The sequence below is a fragment of the Glycine soja genome, chromosome 10 (genome assembly GCF_004193775.1).
Source record: "Glycine soja cultivar W05 chromosome 10, ASM419377v2, whole genome shotgun sequence".
Taxonomy (NCBI): Eukaryota; Viridiplantae; Streptophyta; class Magnoliopsida; order Fabales; family Fabaceae; genus Glycine; species Glycine soja.
In genome coordinates, this window is record NC_041011.1 from 39,933,096 (window position 1) to 39,951,354 (window position 18,259).

The 18,259-nt window shown below is 31.6% G+C and overlaps 3 protein-coding genes and 1 non-coding gene across 5 annotated transcripts; 2 read left to right on the forward strand and 2 right to left on the reverse strand.

Moving 5' to 3' along the window:
* Positions 1 to 9: 9 nt before the first annotated feature.
* LOC114369972 lies at positions 10 to 1,136 on the forward strand. The gene is made up of 4 exons (XM_028327250.1): positions 10 to 145; positions 270 to 337; positions 557 to 782; positions 892 to 1,136. Exons 1-4 carry the CDS (start codon positions 34 to 36, stop codon positions 996 to 998), a joined length of 513 nt encoding a protein of 170 aa, XP_028183051.1. The 5' UTR covers positions 10 to 33; the 3' UTR covers positions 999 to 1,136.
* A 108-nt stretch (positions 1,137 to 1,244) lies between these two features.
* On the reverse strand, positions 1,245 to 3,147 carry LOC114369971 (pentatricopeptide repeat-containing protein At1g09190). Its single transcript, XM_028327249.1, has one exon. It carries the CDS (start codon positions 3,103 to 3,105, stop codon positions 1,654 to 1,656), a length of 1,452 nt encoding a protein of 483 aa, XP_028183050.1. The 5' UTR covers positions 3,106 to 3,147; the 3' UTR covers positions 1,245 to 1,653.
* Positions 3,148 to 9,042: 5,895 nt separating this feature from the next.
* TRNAP-CGG lies at positions 9,043 to 9,114 on the forward strand. Its single transcript has one exon. It is a non-coding gene; the product is annotated as a tRNA-Pro (tRNA).
* Positions 9,115 to 11,115: 2,001 nt separating this feature from the next.
* Positions 11,116 to 13,484, reverse strand: LOC114372638. 2 transcript variants are annotated; one of them, XM_028330317.1, is made up of 2 exons: positions 12,148 to 13,484; positions 11,116 to 11,642 (listed from the first exon to the last, which is right to left on the reverse strand). In XM_028330317.1, the coding sequence occupies exons 1-2, from the start codon at positions 13,299 to 13,301 to the stop codon at positions 11,606 to 11,608; spliced, it is 1,191 nt and encodes a 396-aa protein (XP_028186118.1). In that variant the 5' UTR covers positions 13,302 to 13,484; the 3' UTR covers positions 11,116 to 11,605. The 2 variants fall into 2 exon arrangements, with proteins under 2 accessions (XP_028186118.1, XP_028186119.1); XM_028330318.1 differs by lacking the exon at positions 11,116 to 11,642 and having other exon boundaries at positions 11,763 to 13,483.
* Positions 13,485 to 18,259: the final 4,775 nt, after the last annotated feature.

Here is an 18,259-nt window from a genome sequence, read left to right on the forward strand (position 1 = left end):
CCTACGTCATCTCATTCATATAAGATTCCCCCCATGTACTCAACTGTGTTTCACACGAGTATAGTCATGGCATTTGCACTCATGCTAAAGGGAAATTTCAGCATCCTTGTTATACTTTCAATTTCTTTGTTTTGCTTTTACTCAGGTTATGATTATATCGTATCTATGGCTTCAACTAAGTTTTCTTTTTAACCATTTATTCTATGCACTACGGATCCTAATTTATACAATTTTGTGGCATATATATGTATGCCTGAAAAAATGAACAGAGGCTGCTGAGGGTGATTTGCAAGGACAAAACATGCTAAAGGCTCTATCGTGCTTTGACAATAAACTCGTGAGTAACAAATATTTGATGGCATTTGTTGGAAGCTAGCATGTGACTTCACGTTAACAATATGTTTTTTTCCCTCTTGAATGAAAGATTATTAATTATTTTCCACTTTCACTATCATATACAACACGAACTCAATCTATGTTTGGTCATCATCAATCTCGCTTCCTTTCTGACATATTCTTTTACCATTTCATTTGGCTTTTTTTGAATTTTTCCCAGATTTATGTTGGGTGTGATGAAGCATATAGATTAAACCCATCTGGGAATATTAACATACCACCGGTGGCCACTGATTTTTTCTGTAGTGGACCGTGCCTAACTGAAACACAGCTAGTGCTGAATTGCATTGATAACATACTATCCAATTTCATATTCTACAACAAGGCAACTTTACAACAAATGAGATATGCACTAAATGCTGGCTGCAGCTACTCAAGACAAAGAGGTCAGGATGCTAGTTACTTTCCACGGACACATATATATTAACTTGAACTTCTCTTTTTCAATGTTCTTATAAATTTTGCTGCTTTAACAAACATGTAAGCTATGTGTAGGGAACTTCAATTTGGCAGAGTATATCGGAGGAGAGACAAATAATGCTCCCAAGTTATCAATCGACAATCTCTTCATCCTGGCAGTAGCAGCAGTTTATGCAATGTGATTTGAGGTATTAGCCGCAACTAACAGATGCTCAATGGACTTCATTATATTTTAAACCGGATAGTGATAGCTTCCTACTTTATTGTAACGTTCATGACAGTTGTCTTAATGTACTTCCTATTTACAGTTAGTATAATTATTTATGGCTCTACGAAATATATCAACATATTACAAAATGAACGCACAAAGACAGAAAGACACAAAAACGGTAGTTATAATGTATAAAAATTATTTTACATATTACTCATTTGGAATAATACAAAAAAAAAAAAAAAAAATCAGGCTTCGGATTCAGTTGAAACTACATGGATTCTCCTTTATATAAAAACCACCAAAATTAAATCTGCAAATATGGATTACCTAATCTAAAAGGCATGATAAAGTATCCAGCGTGCTCTTGAACCAATCAGTACATCCAACTAAGAGTTTGACATATCTAAATAATTGGTTCCTTTATAATTCAAAGCCGTGGTGGTGAAATGTCAAAATTGTCTGGAGTTGGGACTTGATCAGTGAGATTGGTGGCATTCTCCAATCTTCATGGTACTACGTTTTTGTGTAAGTTAACATCATGCATGCATGCATGCATTAAATTAAAAAAGGGAACTCCTTTAGTTTGTGTCAACCAAAAGACAGCTATTTCTCGCAAGTTGCCACTATCCAGTTGCACTCTGCCCTGGAACTTTCTTGACACCGCCTCCCCTCATCAAAACCCTAACTTTCTCAACTTCATCCCACCTCCCTTCTTCAGCATAAACATTGGACAACAACACATAATTCCCCGAATTCCATGGTTCAAGACGAACGAGCTCCTTAGCCGCATTTTCTGCAATTTCCCTGTCACCATAAGTCCGACAAGCACTAAGCAACGCACCCCACAAGGCCGCAGTTGGCTTCAATGGCATGCTTGTAATCAAATCACGAGCTTCCCTCACGTGCCCACAACGCCCAAGCAAGTCAACAACACACCCATAATGCTCCAGCTTAGGTGAAACCTTAAACTTGACACTCATAGAAGCAAATAAGTCACGCCCTCTATCCACCAAACCCACATGAGCACAACACGCTAAAACCCCCACAAAAGTGGAATCATTAGGTTCAAAGCCTCCATGCACCATCTCCTCAAACAAGTTAACCCCAACTTCACCCTCACCGTTATACGCCAAACCCGATATCATGGCATTCCATGAAACAACGTTTTTACTTGCCATGTCGTTGAAAATGCTCCACGCGGCTTGCAAGTTGCCACATTTGCAATAGAAATCCACGAGCGAGTTCCCCACGTTAATAGTGTCTTGTAGGAACCCCTTGGAATTTGCATAGGAATGGATCCACTCGCCAATATCCACAGCTCCCAAGCGAGCACAAACAGGTAACACCGTGACCAAGGAAGCATCGTCGGGTTCAAAACCCTGCTCGAGCATTTCATTGAAAAGTTCAAGAGCCTTCTCCTCTTTGTTATTCTTAGCTAAACAAGACATCATGAGATTCCACGAAACCACGGTCCGTTCCTTCATTTGTCCAAAGACCTTCATACCCGTTTCCAAATCACCCATCTTGCAAAACCCACGGATCATCAAGTTCCAAACGACGACGTCTGGGTCACGCATTTCGTCGAAGACCTTGCTGGCATCGCCCATCCTCTCGCAACTCGCGTAGACCTCCAACGCGGCGACGCGGACGGAGGCGTGGCGCGTGAACCCGAGTCGAACAACGTGCGCGTGGACGCATCCGCCGAGAACGTAGTAGCGGAGGTTGGAGGCGGACTTGAAGAGAGGCGCGAGAGTGTACTCGTCGGGGGAGATGGCGCGGGTTTTCATGAGGGAGAAAAAGGAGAAGGAAGCGTGGAAGGGTGGGTGTAGAGAATGGGCTTTGATGATGGCGTTGAAGAGGAGGATGTTGGGGTTGTGGGTGTGGGCGAAGAGGCGCGTGGCGTAAGGGACTCTGCGGAGGGAGGCGCAAACGGAGACGAAGTGGGCGAGGATTTGATTGGATTGCTGGAGGCCATGGCGGAGGAAGTGACCATGGATTTCGGTGAGGTGGCTGCGGGTTTTGCCGCCGTGAAGGAGACGTAGAATTTTGCGCTCTATCTCCCTGCCTCTGCTCATTGACTCGCTCAATTAATTAATTCTTCTCTTCGCCTTACTTATTTCTTAAAGGAAGTAGTCTTTTTTTTCATGGTGGGCTAATCTAACTCATAAATGTATTGTTGAAGGATAAAAATATAAAATTTAATTATTAAAAGTATAAAAGTATGATAAATATATTTGTTGTTAATTTTTCGTTTGTAAATATTAATAAGTTTTATTAGACGGAAATTTTAATAATTTTTTTACTTAGATGTTAGTAAGTGAATAAAAAATGGTAATAAATTATTATTATTGGACGAAAATATCAGTAATTTTTTTATTTGACCTAAATATAAGGATGTTTTTATTTGACTAATTTATTAGACTCGAAATTTTATTTCATTTAAGAGTAAAATATAATTTTAAGATAAATTTTTAGTTTTTTTATCATTAGAAACATAACGTTACAATAATCACTTAAAAAATATATTGACAAATATAACTTAAAACAAACATAATAATAACGATAATATTGATTATCAACCATAATTTGTCTGTCACAATAGAAATTATCTAAAATAAATATTGTATCAGATTACCAAAATAAAATATTGTAACATGTATTAATCATTACAAATTTTTCCAAATTATCCTAAAAGATAAATATATCTCATATTTCACTTCTTTGAATATTGACTATTTTATTAATGATGATGGACGAAAATTAATGACTAGATATATTTATCACACTTTTTACATTTTTAGGGACTAAATATTATATTTTAATATTTTAGAAACACATTTGCCAATGAATTACATATTCAAAGACAAAAATGACTATTTACCCATTCATATTCCGAGAGAGTTGGAAGACAAAAGGTCAAGAAAATATTATATGACAAATATGTCCCTATGTTGACAATTAAAGATGGTCACGTTGACAATTATTTCAATAACAAATTTGTCTCTCTGTGTCATGTAGGTTATTCTTTGAACGATGATAGATGGAAGTTAATGGTCGGATATATTTGTCGCACTTTTTACTGTTTCAAAGATTAAATTTTATATTTTCATCTGTCAGGGACGCATTTGTCAGTGAATTACACATTTAAAGATAACAATGATTATTTATCCTTTTTAACGTAATTAACTCTTCTTTGTTTACTTTTTTTAGTTCTTTTGGAGGTCGACTTTACAAATGCTAAGAATAACATATTCCTTGGCTCAAGTTGGCCACCAAGAATAATATGAATCTATTTTGTGTATGTAAAATTTTGGTAAATAGTCATTTTTATTACGGGATGTGTAGAGCGCTAATAAATTTATTTCTGAAAGATAAAAATTTAAATTTTAGTTTCCGCAAGTGAAAAAAGTACAACCAATTTATCTATTTGTTAACTTTTGTTTGTTACCATTAATGAAAAGTTGATGTAACACATTTAGGGATGAATTTTTCAATGACCTACACATTTAAGGACGAAAATGATTATTTACCTAAAATATAATTTAATCTTTATTTTTTCTCTTTTTAATCATTACAAACATAACATTATAATAAACACTTTAACAAAAATAAGAAAAGAGGTTTAAATTTGAACAAACATAATAATAAACACAGTATTACTCTGAAATTTCTATTGTCAAAGTACTCCATTTGGAAACTATCTATGTTGAATGTTTTATTAAAAAAAATACTACTCCTTGATGTATGTATAATTAAATTAGAGAATTTTAATTAATAATGTTACAAAATTTAAATGGTTAAAATACACTAGTAGATTTTTTTTTGTTTTTTATTATATTCAATTTAGTATCTTATTTTTTTAAAAAAAATATAATTTAGTATTTTTTGAGTTTTTGAAGTGAGTCAAAATGATGTTTTAAAAAATGCTTATTTTTTTTATTTTGGAACATAATTTTGAATTTTTATTTTTACCAATTCGAGAGGTGAAAGTTGTCTAATTATATTCACATACATAAAAATTATAGAACCTAACATATGTTCGTACAAATAAGGATCATAAACATAGTGAAAATCATGTGAGAAATAAAATTAATGAAAAACAAAAAATTTAAAAATCTAATGTCATATTATTTTCTCTTTGTTCATGAAACTCAAAAGGATGATAAGTATTCTTTTCTTTTAACTAGTGAGTTTAGACTTCTTGAACAATCATCATCGTCCAAACCTAGGCCCATTAAGGGTTTAAAACTAGAGATCTTGACGAGTTAGATTGATTCAAATATACCGTAAGATTCATTATGGACTATTTATATTGATTTGGTTTAAATTCTGAATTTTTTTTGTCGATCTGAATCAAACCAAATAAATTAAAATCAAGTTGATGTGGTTCGAGTAATTAGATTATGACAAAAAAATTATATTAAAATTTTAAGTTTTTATTTTCACTTATTGTCTATTTAATTTTATATTAAAGCAAGGTAAAATATTTTAAATTTTTTATTTTAAAATATTCAATGTTTATAGTTATCACTTTGCATATATCATTAATTTCTTTGCCTTAAATATTATAAAAAAATTACATATTAACACGACCAAATTAAGACATTTGATACCATTAGATTAGATTAAATGAAAATAAAAAAGAATGACAAAGAAAGAAAATACAAAAGTTATAACAAACTTTAGACTGAGTTTGAAATATAATTTAACAATTAAAAACCAATTGATTTAATTGATATGGGTTAGGTTGAAAAAAGAAGCTGATAACCTAACCAATCCAAACCAATTTCATTGGTTTGATTTGCATTTTCAGGTTCATTGGATAAATTTGATTCAACGAATGCTCCTATTAAAAACATCAAAATAAAACCCTTAGCCAATTGGGCAGGTAAAAAAACCTATTAGTTAATATATATTTTTTTTCAAAAAAGGTTCACCATATTGGCGACAGTAGCTTTTTATACACGTTGGGGCTTGGGCATGACCCATTGGGCAACTGCAACGTTGTGGTGTGAGACTTTGTCGTATTTTTGTTCTTTTTTTATGCCATGTTTTTGGGTCCCTTGTGTAGGGCATTTGAGTTTTGCACCTCCCAACTTGTATCTTGCACCTCCAATTTTATTCATGTGAACAAAAATAGTCCTTTCACCAAGAACCCCATTCTGGAAGTAGGGTGATATCCTTGTTCTTCTTTCTCCTTGTTCATCTTTTATGCCATGAGGAATGCCTATCTCTAGCTTCTCAAATCTGCCGCCCCCTTCAACCACATCATCATCATTCTTCTCAGATCTAACTCTGATGAGAGTTTCCAAGGAGTCTTGGATGATGTGTTTATCACAGGAAGCTTCGCATAGGTCATGATTTCACCTACATTGAGCATAATTATTACCAGATTTATTAGTGTTGTGATGGTGTGACGCTACTCCACGCTTGTAGTGGAGGTAGCAGAGGAAGTTGTTGTTGATCAATGCAAGTCGTCCATGGTGGGGAAGGGAGGTGCTAAGACATAAATCATTTTGGGGTATTTTTGTCTACACAAATAAAATGAGAGGTACAGGATTCAAGTGCCCTTGTGTAGTTAGAGCTTCCATTCTTTCTTCTTTTGGGTTTTTTTTTTCACTGCTTTAAATCTCTATCTTGTGTGTGAATTATGTCTCATTTTCCTGGTTAATTATTTAGCCTTCACAAACCAAGATAAATAGAACCCAAAGGGTTGATGCAATGGGGTAATGTGTTACTACGTTCACATGAGTAAGAATAATCTATTTAATAGAAAATTTGTGCTCAATTTTTAGCATGTGAAAAAAATGATAAAAAAGACATATCATGTAATTTTTTGATAAAAAAACATCAAAATAATAATTACATGAATGCTTCGTTATTCGTCCATTTTCTCACAAATTTCCTATGAACTAATACAACAATCATATGAAATTGCTTTATAAATCTACATAAGTTACAAATTTATCTATTTATTTTAGAATTAGAATGGTTGGTTATACTATTATCAAATAAACACATTTAGTCATGAAACTATGTAACCACCTAAGGTAGTTTTATCAAATATTAACTATTTTTTCTTTAAGAAGCATTTAGGAAATTATAACATATTAAATAAACATTTTGGGATTAGAAGTGTACTATTATGAAATATTAACTCTTTTCTTCATTAAGTAACATCAAGGTTATGATTCTTTATTATAGGATTTAATTTTGTTTTCAAATAATAATATGAATAGTGAGTTAAAGTGTTGAGAGTTAAAACAATCAAGATTAATTGTTACTTTTAATTCATTATATTTTAAAGTTTTATTTTGATCTTTCATGCTTTTTAAGTTACATTTTGATCCGTTTCATTTTGGTGCATTAAGTTTAAAAAGTTGTATCTTAGTTCTTTATGATTTCAAAACTTTTATCTTGAAACTTTTAAAAACATAAAAGATCAAACTGAAGCATTTTAAACATAATGTATCAAAATAAAATAATACTAAAACATAATAGACTTTGACATTTAGTCAAAAATCAGTAAAAACACGAATAATTATATCTCAAAACAATGTCAATTCTTACTGCCAACATGAAAATACATTTGTTATTAAAAACTTATAGTAAAACATTAATAAAATATTAACTGATTTATTTATAGGTTTTAGTTGGGTTTAATCACACCTTTCCCCAAGCCATTAGTTTTCCAGTGCCATAATGATACATTTTCACACAATTGTCATGATGGTTTGAAGTGCAAGAAAAACTCACATGAAATCCTAAAAATTGAGGTATTTTTTCTTTGTAGGTTAGTATCTTGGGAAAATAAAAAATAGGTAGGGACAAAAAAGAAATGCAAGAAATGCAAATATATAATTATAATAAAAATGTACTTAACTAACAAAACACAAAGAAGTCATTGAACAAACAGTCCTAGTACCTATGGGTGGGTCTTGGATACTACAGCATGTTCTGTCATGGCGCCTCTTAATACTCATCTTTTGGTTTTGAGTCAACTACCGCACTCTTCGTCAATAAAACAAAAAAAAGTTAGAGACTTGTGGTTGAGATTTGATGTAAAGTTTGCACAATCACATGAGATTAGGCTACAAACTTCAAGAGCCTATTCTATTTTTTTCTTTTCCTCTTTATAGGGTACATAATTTTTTTTAACTCACTATCTTAACATCAATGTGAGATGAATTAAGGAAACTTACCTAATGATATAAGTGTGAGATGCAAATGTTCTCTCCTTGGGAGAACACCTTATTAACACAGATGACAAAACTTAGTGATAAAATTTGTTAGTGGTCACAATTACTATGAAAACCGTTTTATTAATTCTCATTAACTTTCATTAATCTTCATTAACCCTCGTTAGTATGTTATATTAAATTTATAGTGCAACAACAGCATCCTAAATAAGATGACTTAAAAACAAAATACGATAGCATGTGAAATTTTTGTTGAAGAAGAAAATAAGATTTACAAAAATACATCCATCACCAACATGCTCCCATCTCTTTGAAGTTTTTGGGAAGACACAATCTAGATTGATCATTTGTAAGAAGGTAAAAAGATTAACATGGAGCATGGGAGGATTCGCAACAAACTAAACACACTTGCATAAACAGGCTAAAGTTGCACATAATTTTTTTTCTCTCTTATCTTAATAGTTTATCATTCATTCTTATGTAAATCATTTATATCTTTAGTATTCTCAACTTTATAATTATTATGCACTAGAATTTTCATCATGTTCAACAACTAGATTATAAGTGTTGAAAATTATAAATTAGATTAATCTTTATTCAGTTTAAATGTAGAAATTTATTCTTTTGTTGTGCTTTCATTTATATATAATAATTTTATTTAGCTGATGAAAAAAATTATTCTTTGTTAGTTTGATTTAACTATTTTACGTGTCAATTTCTTTATTGTTATTTTTAGGCGTCGAAATTTATTATTGGTATATCAGTTCGTTTTGATGTAAAATTTTAAAACATGCCAATTTTAAGAATTGTAGAGGGTGTTTGGTCTAGTGGTATGATTCTCGCTTCGGGTGCGAGAGGTCGCGAGTTCGATTCTCGCAACACCCCTTTTTCAAATTATGTTCTTAGTTTATTTGAAAATTTTCTGAATTGGGTTTTGGGCTTCTTTGATTCAGCTTCAGCCTTTATTTTTATTACTTCGTTAGTTACACCGCTTTTCCACAAACCCTCGACTTTTAGTTCCAAATTTTTAACTATTTTTTATGTGGATTATTAATGTTAACAAATAATTCGCTTTCTTGATAGTAGGTGGACTATCAAAGAGATAGGTGTGTAATAAATAATAGAATGTAATAGATAATGATAACTTTGAAAGTAATATTCGTAAATGGATTGATTAGATACTCACATGAGGATTAAAATTGTTGTTCATGCCTGACAAAGACGAATACAAATATCTTGTTTTCAATTACAAGAACAAGAATGAATACTTTTTTTAAATCGAGAACGGGTACTATAATTCTACCCGACCCTACTGATTGTTATTCCCAATAATCCGTATTTTATTTATTTTCTCATAATCTTATAAAATGAAAAAAAAATAACTGCAATTAAAAAGATCCATTCCCTTAACAAACAATACTCTAAAAAAAATCCAATTAATCAATTAACACAAATTGTAATTGAAAAGTATGCGAACTGCAACAGTCAACAATAAGAAGCAGCAACGAATAATGGTTGTTTCCTAAAAAAATTCAGATACGTACTAGCATCCAAAAAAAACTCTCATTATTGACATTAATTTGGATGAGTCGTCTGAACATATTTGAATTTTTGCGTCTGTTGATGCAGTCAATCAGTCTTGTATAGTCAGATGAATTGACTCTCACTCAGCTCAGCATCTTATTTTCCTATGCTTGATCTCATGATGATGGAAGATTCGTTGCATTAATAAATTCTGCTCCGGGAGATATGGGTTCTAATTCCTGAGTTCCAAGGTCTTACCGTCCTGGCCATGCCCCCAAATTTACATCACACCTATCCTTTTCCTGACCATGTGTTTAGTTAACAGTAAAAGCATAGATTATTCTCATCTGATAAATAGTATCTTATTTTAAATCTATTACAGTTGATTTAGATTACTGACATTACAACAGTGAGTAGATGAATTCAACTCTCTTTAAGTAATTGTTTTAATAAATTAATTATTTATCAACTCTCTTGAAAAATTATTGTAATATCCTTATTTGTCTCGTTAGAAAAATGATTCTTAAACACCCCTTTTAAGTGTTTTTACACTTTACACCTTGGAAAAGATAAAAAAAAAAAAAGAGAAGAAATAAGTGAAATGAGATGTGGTGATAGTGTCTAAAATTTAAGAGTGTCCAAATATAAGCACTTGTCTTGTTACTTGTAGTTTCATTGACCAATTTCTTGTTACTAGCAATGCAGTGTAAAATGCTATCTGCTGCAGATATGAAGGAACTGACTGGCAGAGCAGTTGTGATCCAAAAATCCATATTCATACAAATTATATTTATAAATTTTCTTTCAATTTTTTTAGGACTAGTATCCTCTACAGTAGGATCGTGATCCGCAAAAGGTAAGGGGCAAATATTATGACAAAAAGGAGGGGGAAAAAATTCGGGGCCAAGTACAGGTTAGCTGCTTACTCTAGCAGAATCCCCGCACAGGTAGCTAGCATGTGATTGAACTGATGAGTGAACAATATGAACAGTTTCTTCTGGAACCACCTACCAGCCAAATATAATTATTATTATTATCTTATTTTACCACAGTTACCTTTGATTCAATGTTCAAAGTTAAATTTGGAAAGTCCGTCCAAATTGAAATTCTTCCGTAACAAAGTCCGGATAGGAAGGTTTGAATCGTTTGATTATCCACACACATCTTGACTTGGCTAGCTAAACAAATTTAAATGCTGCCCAGCTTATTAAAGGACTTGGGCCCCCCAGGTGGATTCATGTCTCGTGGATTATTTATTAGCCCCTTTTTGAAAAAGTTTCCTCCAAATCCAGTAGCAATTTATGAAACCAATTGAAATCCCTCAAATTGTAGCAGTGGGGCATCAAGTAAGAAAACTCAGGGTGCACCGAAGAACAAGCGGATAGTATAATGAAAAAAATATAGAAGCAACCAAAAAGAAAATGAAAATGGAACATCTCTTGGGGTGGTTTGTTTACATGGGTTACATTCCTGCTTTATAATATACTAGTACTAACTTATAAGCAAGTCAATGTCAAATAATCTCCATCAAACATTACGTCCACATCTTGTCGCATATAGATTTGCAAACATCTTTTTCCCGAACTCAACTCAAATAATCTTCACCACGGCATAATTATAACGCTGCATCTAAAAAGACCATTTTGGACCCCAAAAGAAAGGGCAAATTTAAGATCATCTGATTCTATTGCCAATTTGCCATGATCCCGACACATCCTATCTCATGCAATTCGCATACGCAACCAAAAACTCAAGACGCGAGAGATGCAGACAAAAACAGGGGCATCTTTCAATTATGGTGTAGTGTGGAAATAGCTCAAGTCAAGTGTGTTCGCACAGTTACAATGGGGCCTCAACCAACTAACATGGCTCCCCACACCACGTGGTTTCTGTAACCAATGCAACAATATAAATCGATAACTATAGTGTACCAGAGATAACAGGCATCGCCATTCGCATCACCACAATAATAATAATAATAATAACAACAACACCGGATTAGACCTAAATTAAGTAAAAAGGCAAGTGTGGAAAATATATATTAATAAACTCCAGTCACTCCACAGCAACTGTGTAAATAGCAAAATGCTGCGAGTACGAGTACATGACTTGGTATATTGTACATAAATACTTTTATCAGTTCTGCATCCTCAACAAGGATGATGGAGAGGGAAGAACAAGAACCAGAACCCTCGTATTTTAATCTTACTTCTCACCAACCTAGGATAAGCTTTCCCTTTGAACATATGGTGATCTTAATTCTTAAAGCTAAGACAAAGCTAAATGATTCCAAAATGAACAAAGAAATTATAATAATAGGAGGAGTAGTGATAGTGATAATAATAATAATTAATAATGATCTGTACAATTTAAGGGAAATCCCAAGAAATTTACCTGGAGGAAACAGGGTTTAGGGCTCTAGCAAAGCCATTCATGGCCCCATATCCCTTTGAACTAAAGCCCAAGCACCCAAGTAGACCCTGCCTGTAAGGGAGGAAGGTCTTTTTCCTCAACTCCTCTGCTTGGGCCCGGTTCGCTTTATAGTGCAACTCGTGCGGCGATGGTGGCACGCGCCTCTTCCCAACACCGTTTGTGGGCTTCCCACTCATTCTCCTGGCCCAAGTCTGAGAACTAGAACTACTACTACCTTTCGTTTTCTGCGTGGTTTCGCTTTTGGCGTTTGGTGGGTTTTGATTTTTCTTGTCTTTGGTTGGGGAGAAGGAAATGGTGGACCAGAACTTGTTGTTACTCCTCCCTTCGCTTTTGCTTCGGAGAAAGTCCTTCAAGAAAACCCACCGCTTCGAGCTTCTCCCAGCGGAGGAAGACCGAGAGGACGAGGCCGAACCTGAAACCGAAGGTGTTGTCTCCAAACCCAAACCCAAACCATCCTCTACTTTCTCTGCTTCGGAGGAACTAATAATGTTGGTTTGGTTGGGCTTGGTCACGTTTTTGTCGTGAACGTGATCCTCCTCGTCCTCGTTCTCGGCCCACTCTAACGGCGTGTTGCTCCTAAGAGGGGACATGGATCTGGTTCTTCTGCGAACCGACTTGTCTCTCAGCCTCAGATCTCTTCCTCGGACAACGCTAACGTTAACGTTAACGGATTCCACTACTTCCTCGTCCTCGTCTTCCTCTCCTTCCAGATCCAACAGGGGAGCGAGGACCTGCGGGCGTTCGAGGTGGGTAGAGAGCTTCATGGGGCGGATCTGACCGTTCAGGAAGAGTTCGTCGGCCGAGCTCATCGAACCGGACCCGGCCGAACCAGAGCACCCGAACCGGGCGGAGAATTCGAACTCGTAGCCCATTGGTGCGGAAGAAGGGGTGTTCTCGTAAGACGATGCGGCAGTGATTGCGAAGTGCATTGGACTGGCCGGAGCGCTGTAGAAGAAGCCTGGGAGGGGCCCACGGCCGGGGCTGGAAGGGGCGCTAACGTAAGGGGTGGAACAAGTGCTGTCGAAGTCTTCGAAGAAAAGATCGCCATTGTTGGAGTTGGAGGTTTCTGGATTCGTGTTATTATGGGTGGTGGTGGGTGTTTGAAGCTGCTCCATTATTATTATTAATCGTCGTGGAGAGGAAGAAGAAGAAGAAGAAGAAGAGAGAGTGGATGTGGATGTGTGAGTGACCCCGTAATACCTTACCTGACGCCGTGCACACACACAACACAATCAATACATAAATGGTTTTACTTATATTCTAGATTTCTAGGCTATGGACTTTAACACGGTTTGCGCAAATTTGCCCTTTTCTATGCCATTTTATACCCTTAATTGCCATTCGTTATTCTTTCCTATTTTTTTCGCTTAACCTAGATCTCCCTTCCATTCATGATAACTTTATTTTTTTGTCAGCCCTTCCATTCATGATAATGGATAATGGAAAAATTCAAAAATAGATAAATATCAATTTTGATTCCTGAAACTATAAAATTGTGGCATATTGATTTCTTATGATAAATAATTTGAATTTTACTCTAAATGTAAAAAAATGAGACAGTATAATCTGTAGACAATTAATAAATTATCACACTTCTTATATATTTAAATACTAAATTTATTTTTTATTTTTTTAAAAATTATTTTGTCATTAATGTTTACCAATCAAAATATGGTGGATGAAATCTTAATACGGTTATCTTCCGAAAAAAATATATTTAAGACTTAGGCAGTTTGAAAAAAAAACAAATACTTATTACAAAACAAATAAAGAGGTAAAGAAATACGTTAAAGTTAAGGTACAGTATACGCTTTAAAATTTAGAGAAATTATATGAGAAATAATTTTCTTTATTTAGAATATCTATAATTGACATTTGATTGTGTTATTTTCAGATTCCGTTTGTAAATGGTCGTAGTTAGACATGATTCTTACTCTGGTATTTGTGTTGAGTTATTACATTCTTGCTTTAATTAAAAAAAAAAAAAAAACTCTTGTTTAATTTCTCACTTTCTATTTAAAATTAAACCCATCTTAATATTTCTATTCGAAGCAGTAAAAAAACTAAAAAGAACATGACATTTTATAACATATTGATATTAATCATAATTCTATTGCATTATAAAAAAAATACTTTCTCCACACAAAAATTACTTTTTATTTTTCAAACGTCATTTGTTGTTATTTTTTTGTTTATTTGAAATATTAATAAGTGTTTTACTATATAGTAAAAAAATACATATTCTACAATTTTGAAATACCCATGCATCGCAGGCCTATGTTTAATTTAAATTGAGCATTTGACCCACACTTATAGTGGTACTAGACATCTTAAAGTAACTAAAAAAATTGTTTAATATTTTTATATATTTTTCTAGTCTTAGTATTTAAAAGTTACTTTGACTCAAAACAAAAATTTTTTATGTTGACTCCAAGCAAATTTGAATCAAAATAGACACATCCACTTGAATAAAACAAAATTTTGTTGATACCTGTTTTTTCACACCCAATATTTAAATCCGATATGTTGCTCTAAGAAGATTTTCCCATGATTTGATTTACTTTCAAAAGCTTTTAGATCGTTTTTTATGTGCTTCCCATATTCAAAACAAGTTTATCCACTACCCTCACACACACACAAAAAAACCAAGTTTATCCGCTTACTTTTGACTTTTGAGCATTAGTGAATAAATAAACCTGGAGAAAAGAATACGGAATGACTTGCAGCTCTTTATTGATAAAATCCTGCATGGCAAAGAAAAATTAAAGTTAGAAGATAAAGTTTACAAATACTTTTTTATGCTTGTTTTTTACACAATCTTTTTACACTATTAATATTAATTTTAATTAGATAATTTGAGTCATTAGTCAGGGTGATGCGAGTAAGGATTATAGTCCCCACTACCTAATTTAGAGGGTAAAAATTGACCATTATCCACGTTAGTATCCACTGTGTGGGTGATAGATATTTACGGCTATTTATGAACCTTTATAGATATTTGTCAACATTGATAAGTTTTTCAAATATATTTAGAATGGGATATGATTTATTTACATTATGTGTAAAATAATGTTTTACACTAAATTCAAGTCATTCAATTTAAATAATCAAAAGGTTGAAATTAATTTTCTTAAAAAAATTTAAAAATTATAATTAACAAACAATGAGATATGATTTTATGATTTCTAATTAAATTAATTGATTAATATCATTAATAATAACACCAAATAATATTTTCAGTCTTATCTTCGTCAAAATGAGATTTTGAATTCAATAAAAAAATTACTATCTATTTTATTTACTAAAAATAATATTTACCATATATGCATGTCGTATGGATAGAAAAAAAAAGTTAAATAACTCACACTTCTTATATTTTTATAGTTCCAATGTCATTTTACACTTAAGTAATCCACACATAAATTTGGTTCAATGTTAAAAAATGTTAAACAACTCACATTTTTTATAATTATTTTTCTAGTTTCCATCACTAATTTTTTCTCTTTTCTTTTGCACCACCTTTAGTACAATAAAAAAAAGTATTCTTAAGGAATCATTTTTTATATAAAAAAACTAATCTTATTTTCAAGAAACTTTGCAAGGCCGGCTCGAATGCTGAAGAAATATAAAAACATCTTTAGTGGAAGAAACTATTTTATGATCTTAGATAATTTTATATGGATTTTATGATACTGCATAGGATGAAGAATTGTAGAATCTAATTTGGGTTATTAAATTTTAATTGTAAGAAAAAAAACTTATCTTTTCTCTCAAATGACATTAAAAATAATGTTTTTTTAAATGAAGTTCTTGAAAGTTTTTTCCTTGAAACTTAACATTTAGTGTATAAAACTTTTGAACAAAAATAATAATAAATCTGGTAGATAAAATTTTTTAAGCTCATGAATTCAACTCAAAAACCTTTATTAAAGATAATCTAAAAATCATATCTTGTACACAAACAACTCTTAAGATATAATGGCTAAATATGCCTTTACCATTAAACTTGGATTATCTCATTAAAGCTGATTTTCATTACTAGGAATGCCTTAAAGGTTACTTAGTATAAGAACACCAAACACACAATTAGCCAGTCATCCAAAACTGGCACCCATGACTAACTTGAATACATTAGGAAAGAACGGATAATAACACCAACATAAAAAGTCAAACACTCAAATAGATTTAATCACATAAGTTTTCACATAACACCTAACTAACTTAACGACTTTTTTCTCCAATAATGTCTCCATATATGGACTCCCTCTCTTTGGCATAGATCAACTCCACTCATTCTCATTTCTTAACTCACATCCTAACCTGAGTGTTAAGTCTTCATGGATTTTGGAGTGCATTCTCTCGATTAGACAGAAAATATAATATTTTGTAAAAAAGTGATAACAACGCATTAATTATATTTAAGGCGTTTTTTACATTTTATACGCCATTTTTTTTTATATTTCATGTTTTAATGAAATATTAATAAATGTCTTATTAGATATTTTTTAAAAAATCATCTACTTCTAGAATGTTTTTTTACAGGAACTTCTACAATGTTTAATACCCATGAAACACGTGTATATTTAATTTAATTGAACTTTTGACCCCACAATTGTAGAGTTATAGACTTATAATAGTACTTTTTTTTAAAAGGACTTATAATGTTATAGTAGTACTAGACATCTTAAAATAATTAAAAAATTGCCTAACTTTTTTTCTATAATAGTCTTAGATATTTAATTAAAAGTTGCTTTGAATTCTAAAAAATTTGCATCAAATTATATGAATCCACTTAAATAAAACCAAAATTAGTTTTTTTTTTTATATGTAGATGGTTATATAATTTTATTTATAATAAGAGAACAAATGCAACTCGGGATAATGTCAAAGATCTTAGTTAATACCTATATTTTCACGCAGAATATTTAGATCCTATTTGTCACTTTAAGATGATTTTTCCGTAATTTACTTTCAAAAGATTTTAGATCGTTTTTATATGCGTCCCAGATTCATAGCAAGTTTATCCACTCACTTTTGAGCATATAGTAATTGCTAATCTAGATTGATAAAATCATGAGTGACAAAATAGTGATAGTATTCTTAAAAACTAAAGTTAGAACTTAGAAGAATAAGTTTGCAAATATCTTTTAATAGGTTTAAAAAATATTTTTACTTAAAAACATTTTTAAATTATTACTTAAAATTTATTTTTAATTAAATACTTACATGATTTTTTTTTTTATATTTTATGTAATATATGTTGTTAGTCTTATTTTAGTAAGTAATGACAGATAATAATTGAAATATAAAAAAAATCAAATATGTAATTAATCACAAATAAATTTTAGATAATAATTTAAAAACAATTAATTTTTCAAATATAAAAAAAGATATTTAAGTGTTTTTAATTAATAATTAGGCGGATGAAGCATTTACCACTAGGCCACTACCTATTTCTGTCGGTAAAAAATTACTCATATCCACATGACGTGAGTATCCACTATCCACTGTGTTAGTGATAGATATTTATGGACATTTATGAGTTTTTATAGATATTTGTTAACATTGAAACGTTTTCAAAAAAATATCTAAAATAACTAATCAGTATTACTAATTTTAATCAAATTTTAATTTTAATTAAATTAAGAAATTCAGTTAAAATTTAAATGATAAAGTCAATTGTTACAAAGTATACCGTAGTTGCATTTTTTTTCTAATTCATACCACATTAAAATCATATGAATTATGGTTATATTTCGTAAGATATTTTAATTAGTTTTTAATTTTTTTATTTATTAAAAAATTTATTTGAGCATTGGATCAACAAGTTTTTTTTTAGTAATTTGTAATATTTTTTAAACATTAACTTATAATTTTTTTTATATTTTTTCATTTTTATTTTTAATATATTTTAATTTTTTTAATTACTTTTTAAAAATAAATAATAATTTTATTATTTTTATATCATTTTATAATTTTGAGTTACTTCAATAATTTACTTCAACGATCATTAGTCTTACTAAACACATATAATTTAATAAATTAATTTTTCTATTTTCAATTAATAATTAAT

Bases quoted from the DNA above. Each gene is read 5' to 3' on its own strand.
- LOC114372638 (XM_028330317.1), bottom strand. From the start codon at position 13,301: ATGGAGCAGCTTCAAACACCCACCACCACCCATAATAACACGAATCCA. The intron at 11,643-12,147 runs GTAAATTTCTTG...CATTGGTTACAG, and splicing joins CTAAACCCTGTTTCCTCCAG to AAACCACGTGGTGTGGGGAG.
- LOC114369971 (XM_028327249.1), bottom strand. From the start codon at position 3,105: ATGAGCAGAGGCAGGGAGATAGAGCGCAAAATTCTACGTCTCCTTCAC.
- LOC114369972 (XM_028327250.1), top strand. From the start codon at position 34: ATGTACTCAACTGTGTTTCACACGAGTATAGTCATGGCATTTGCACTC. The intron at 338-556 runs GTGAGTAACAAA...AATTTTTCCCAG, and splicing joins CGTGCTTTGACAATAAACTC to ATTTATGTTGGGTGTGATGA. The intron at 783-891 runs GTCAGGATGCTA...AGCTATGTGTAG, and splicing joins CAGCTACTCAAGACAAAGAG to GGAACTTCAATTTGGCAGAG.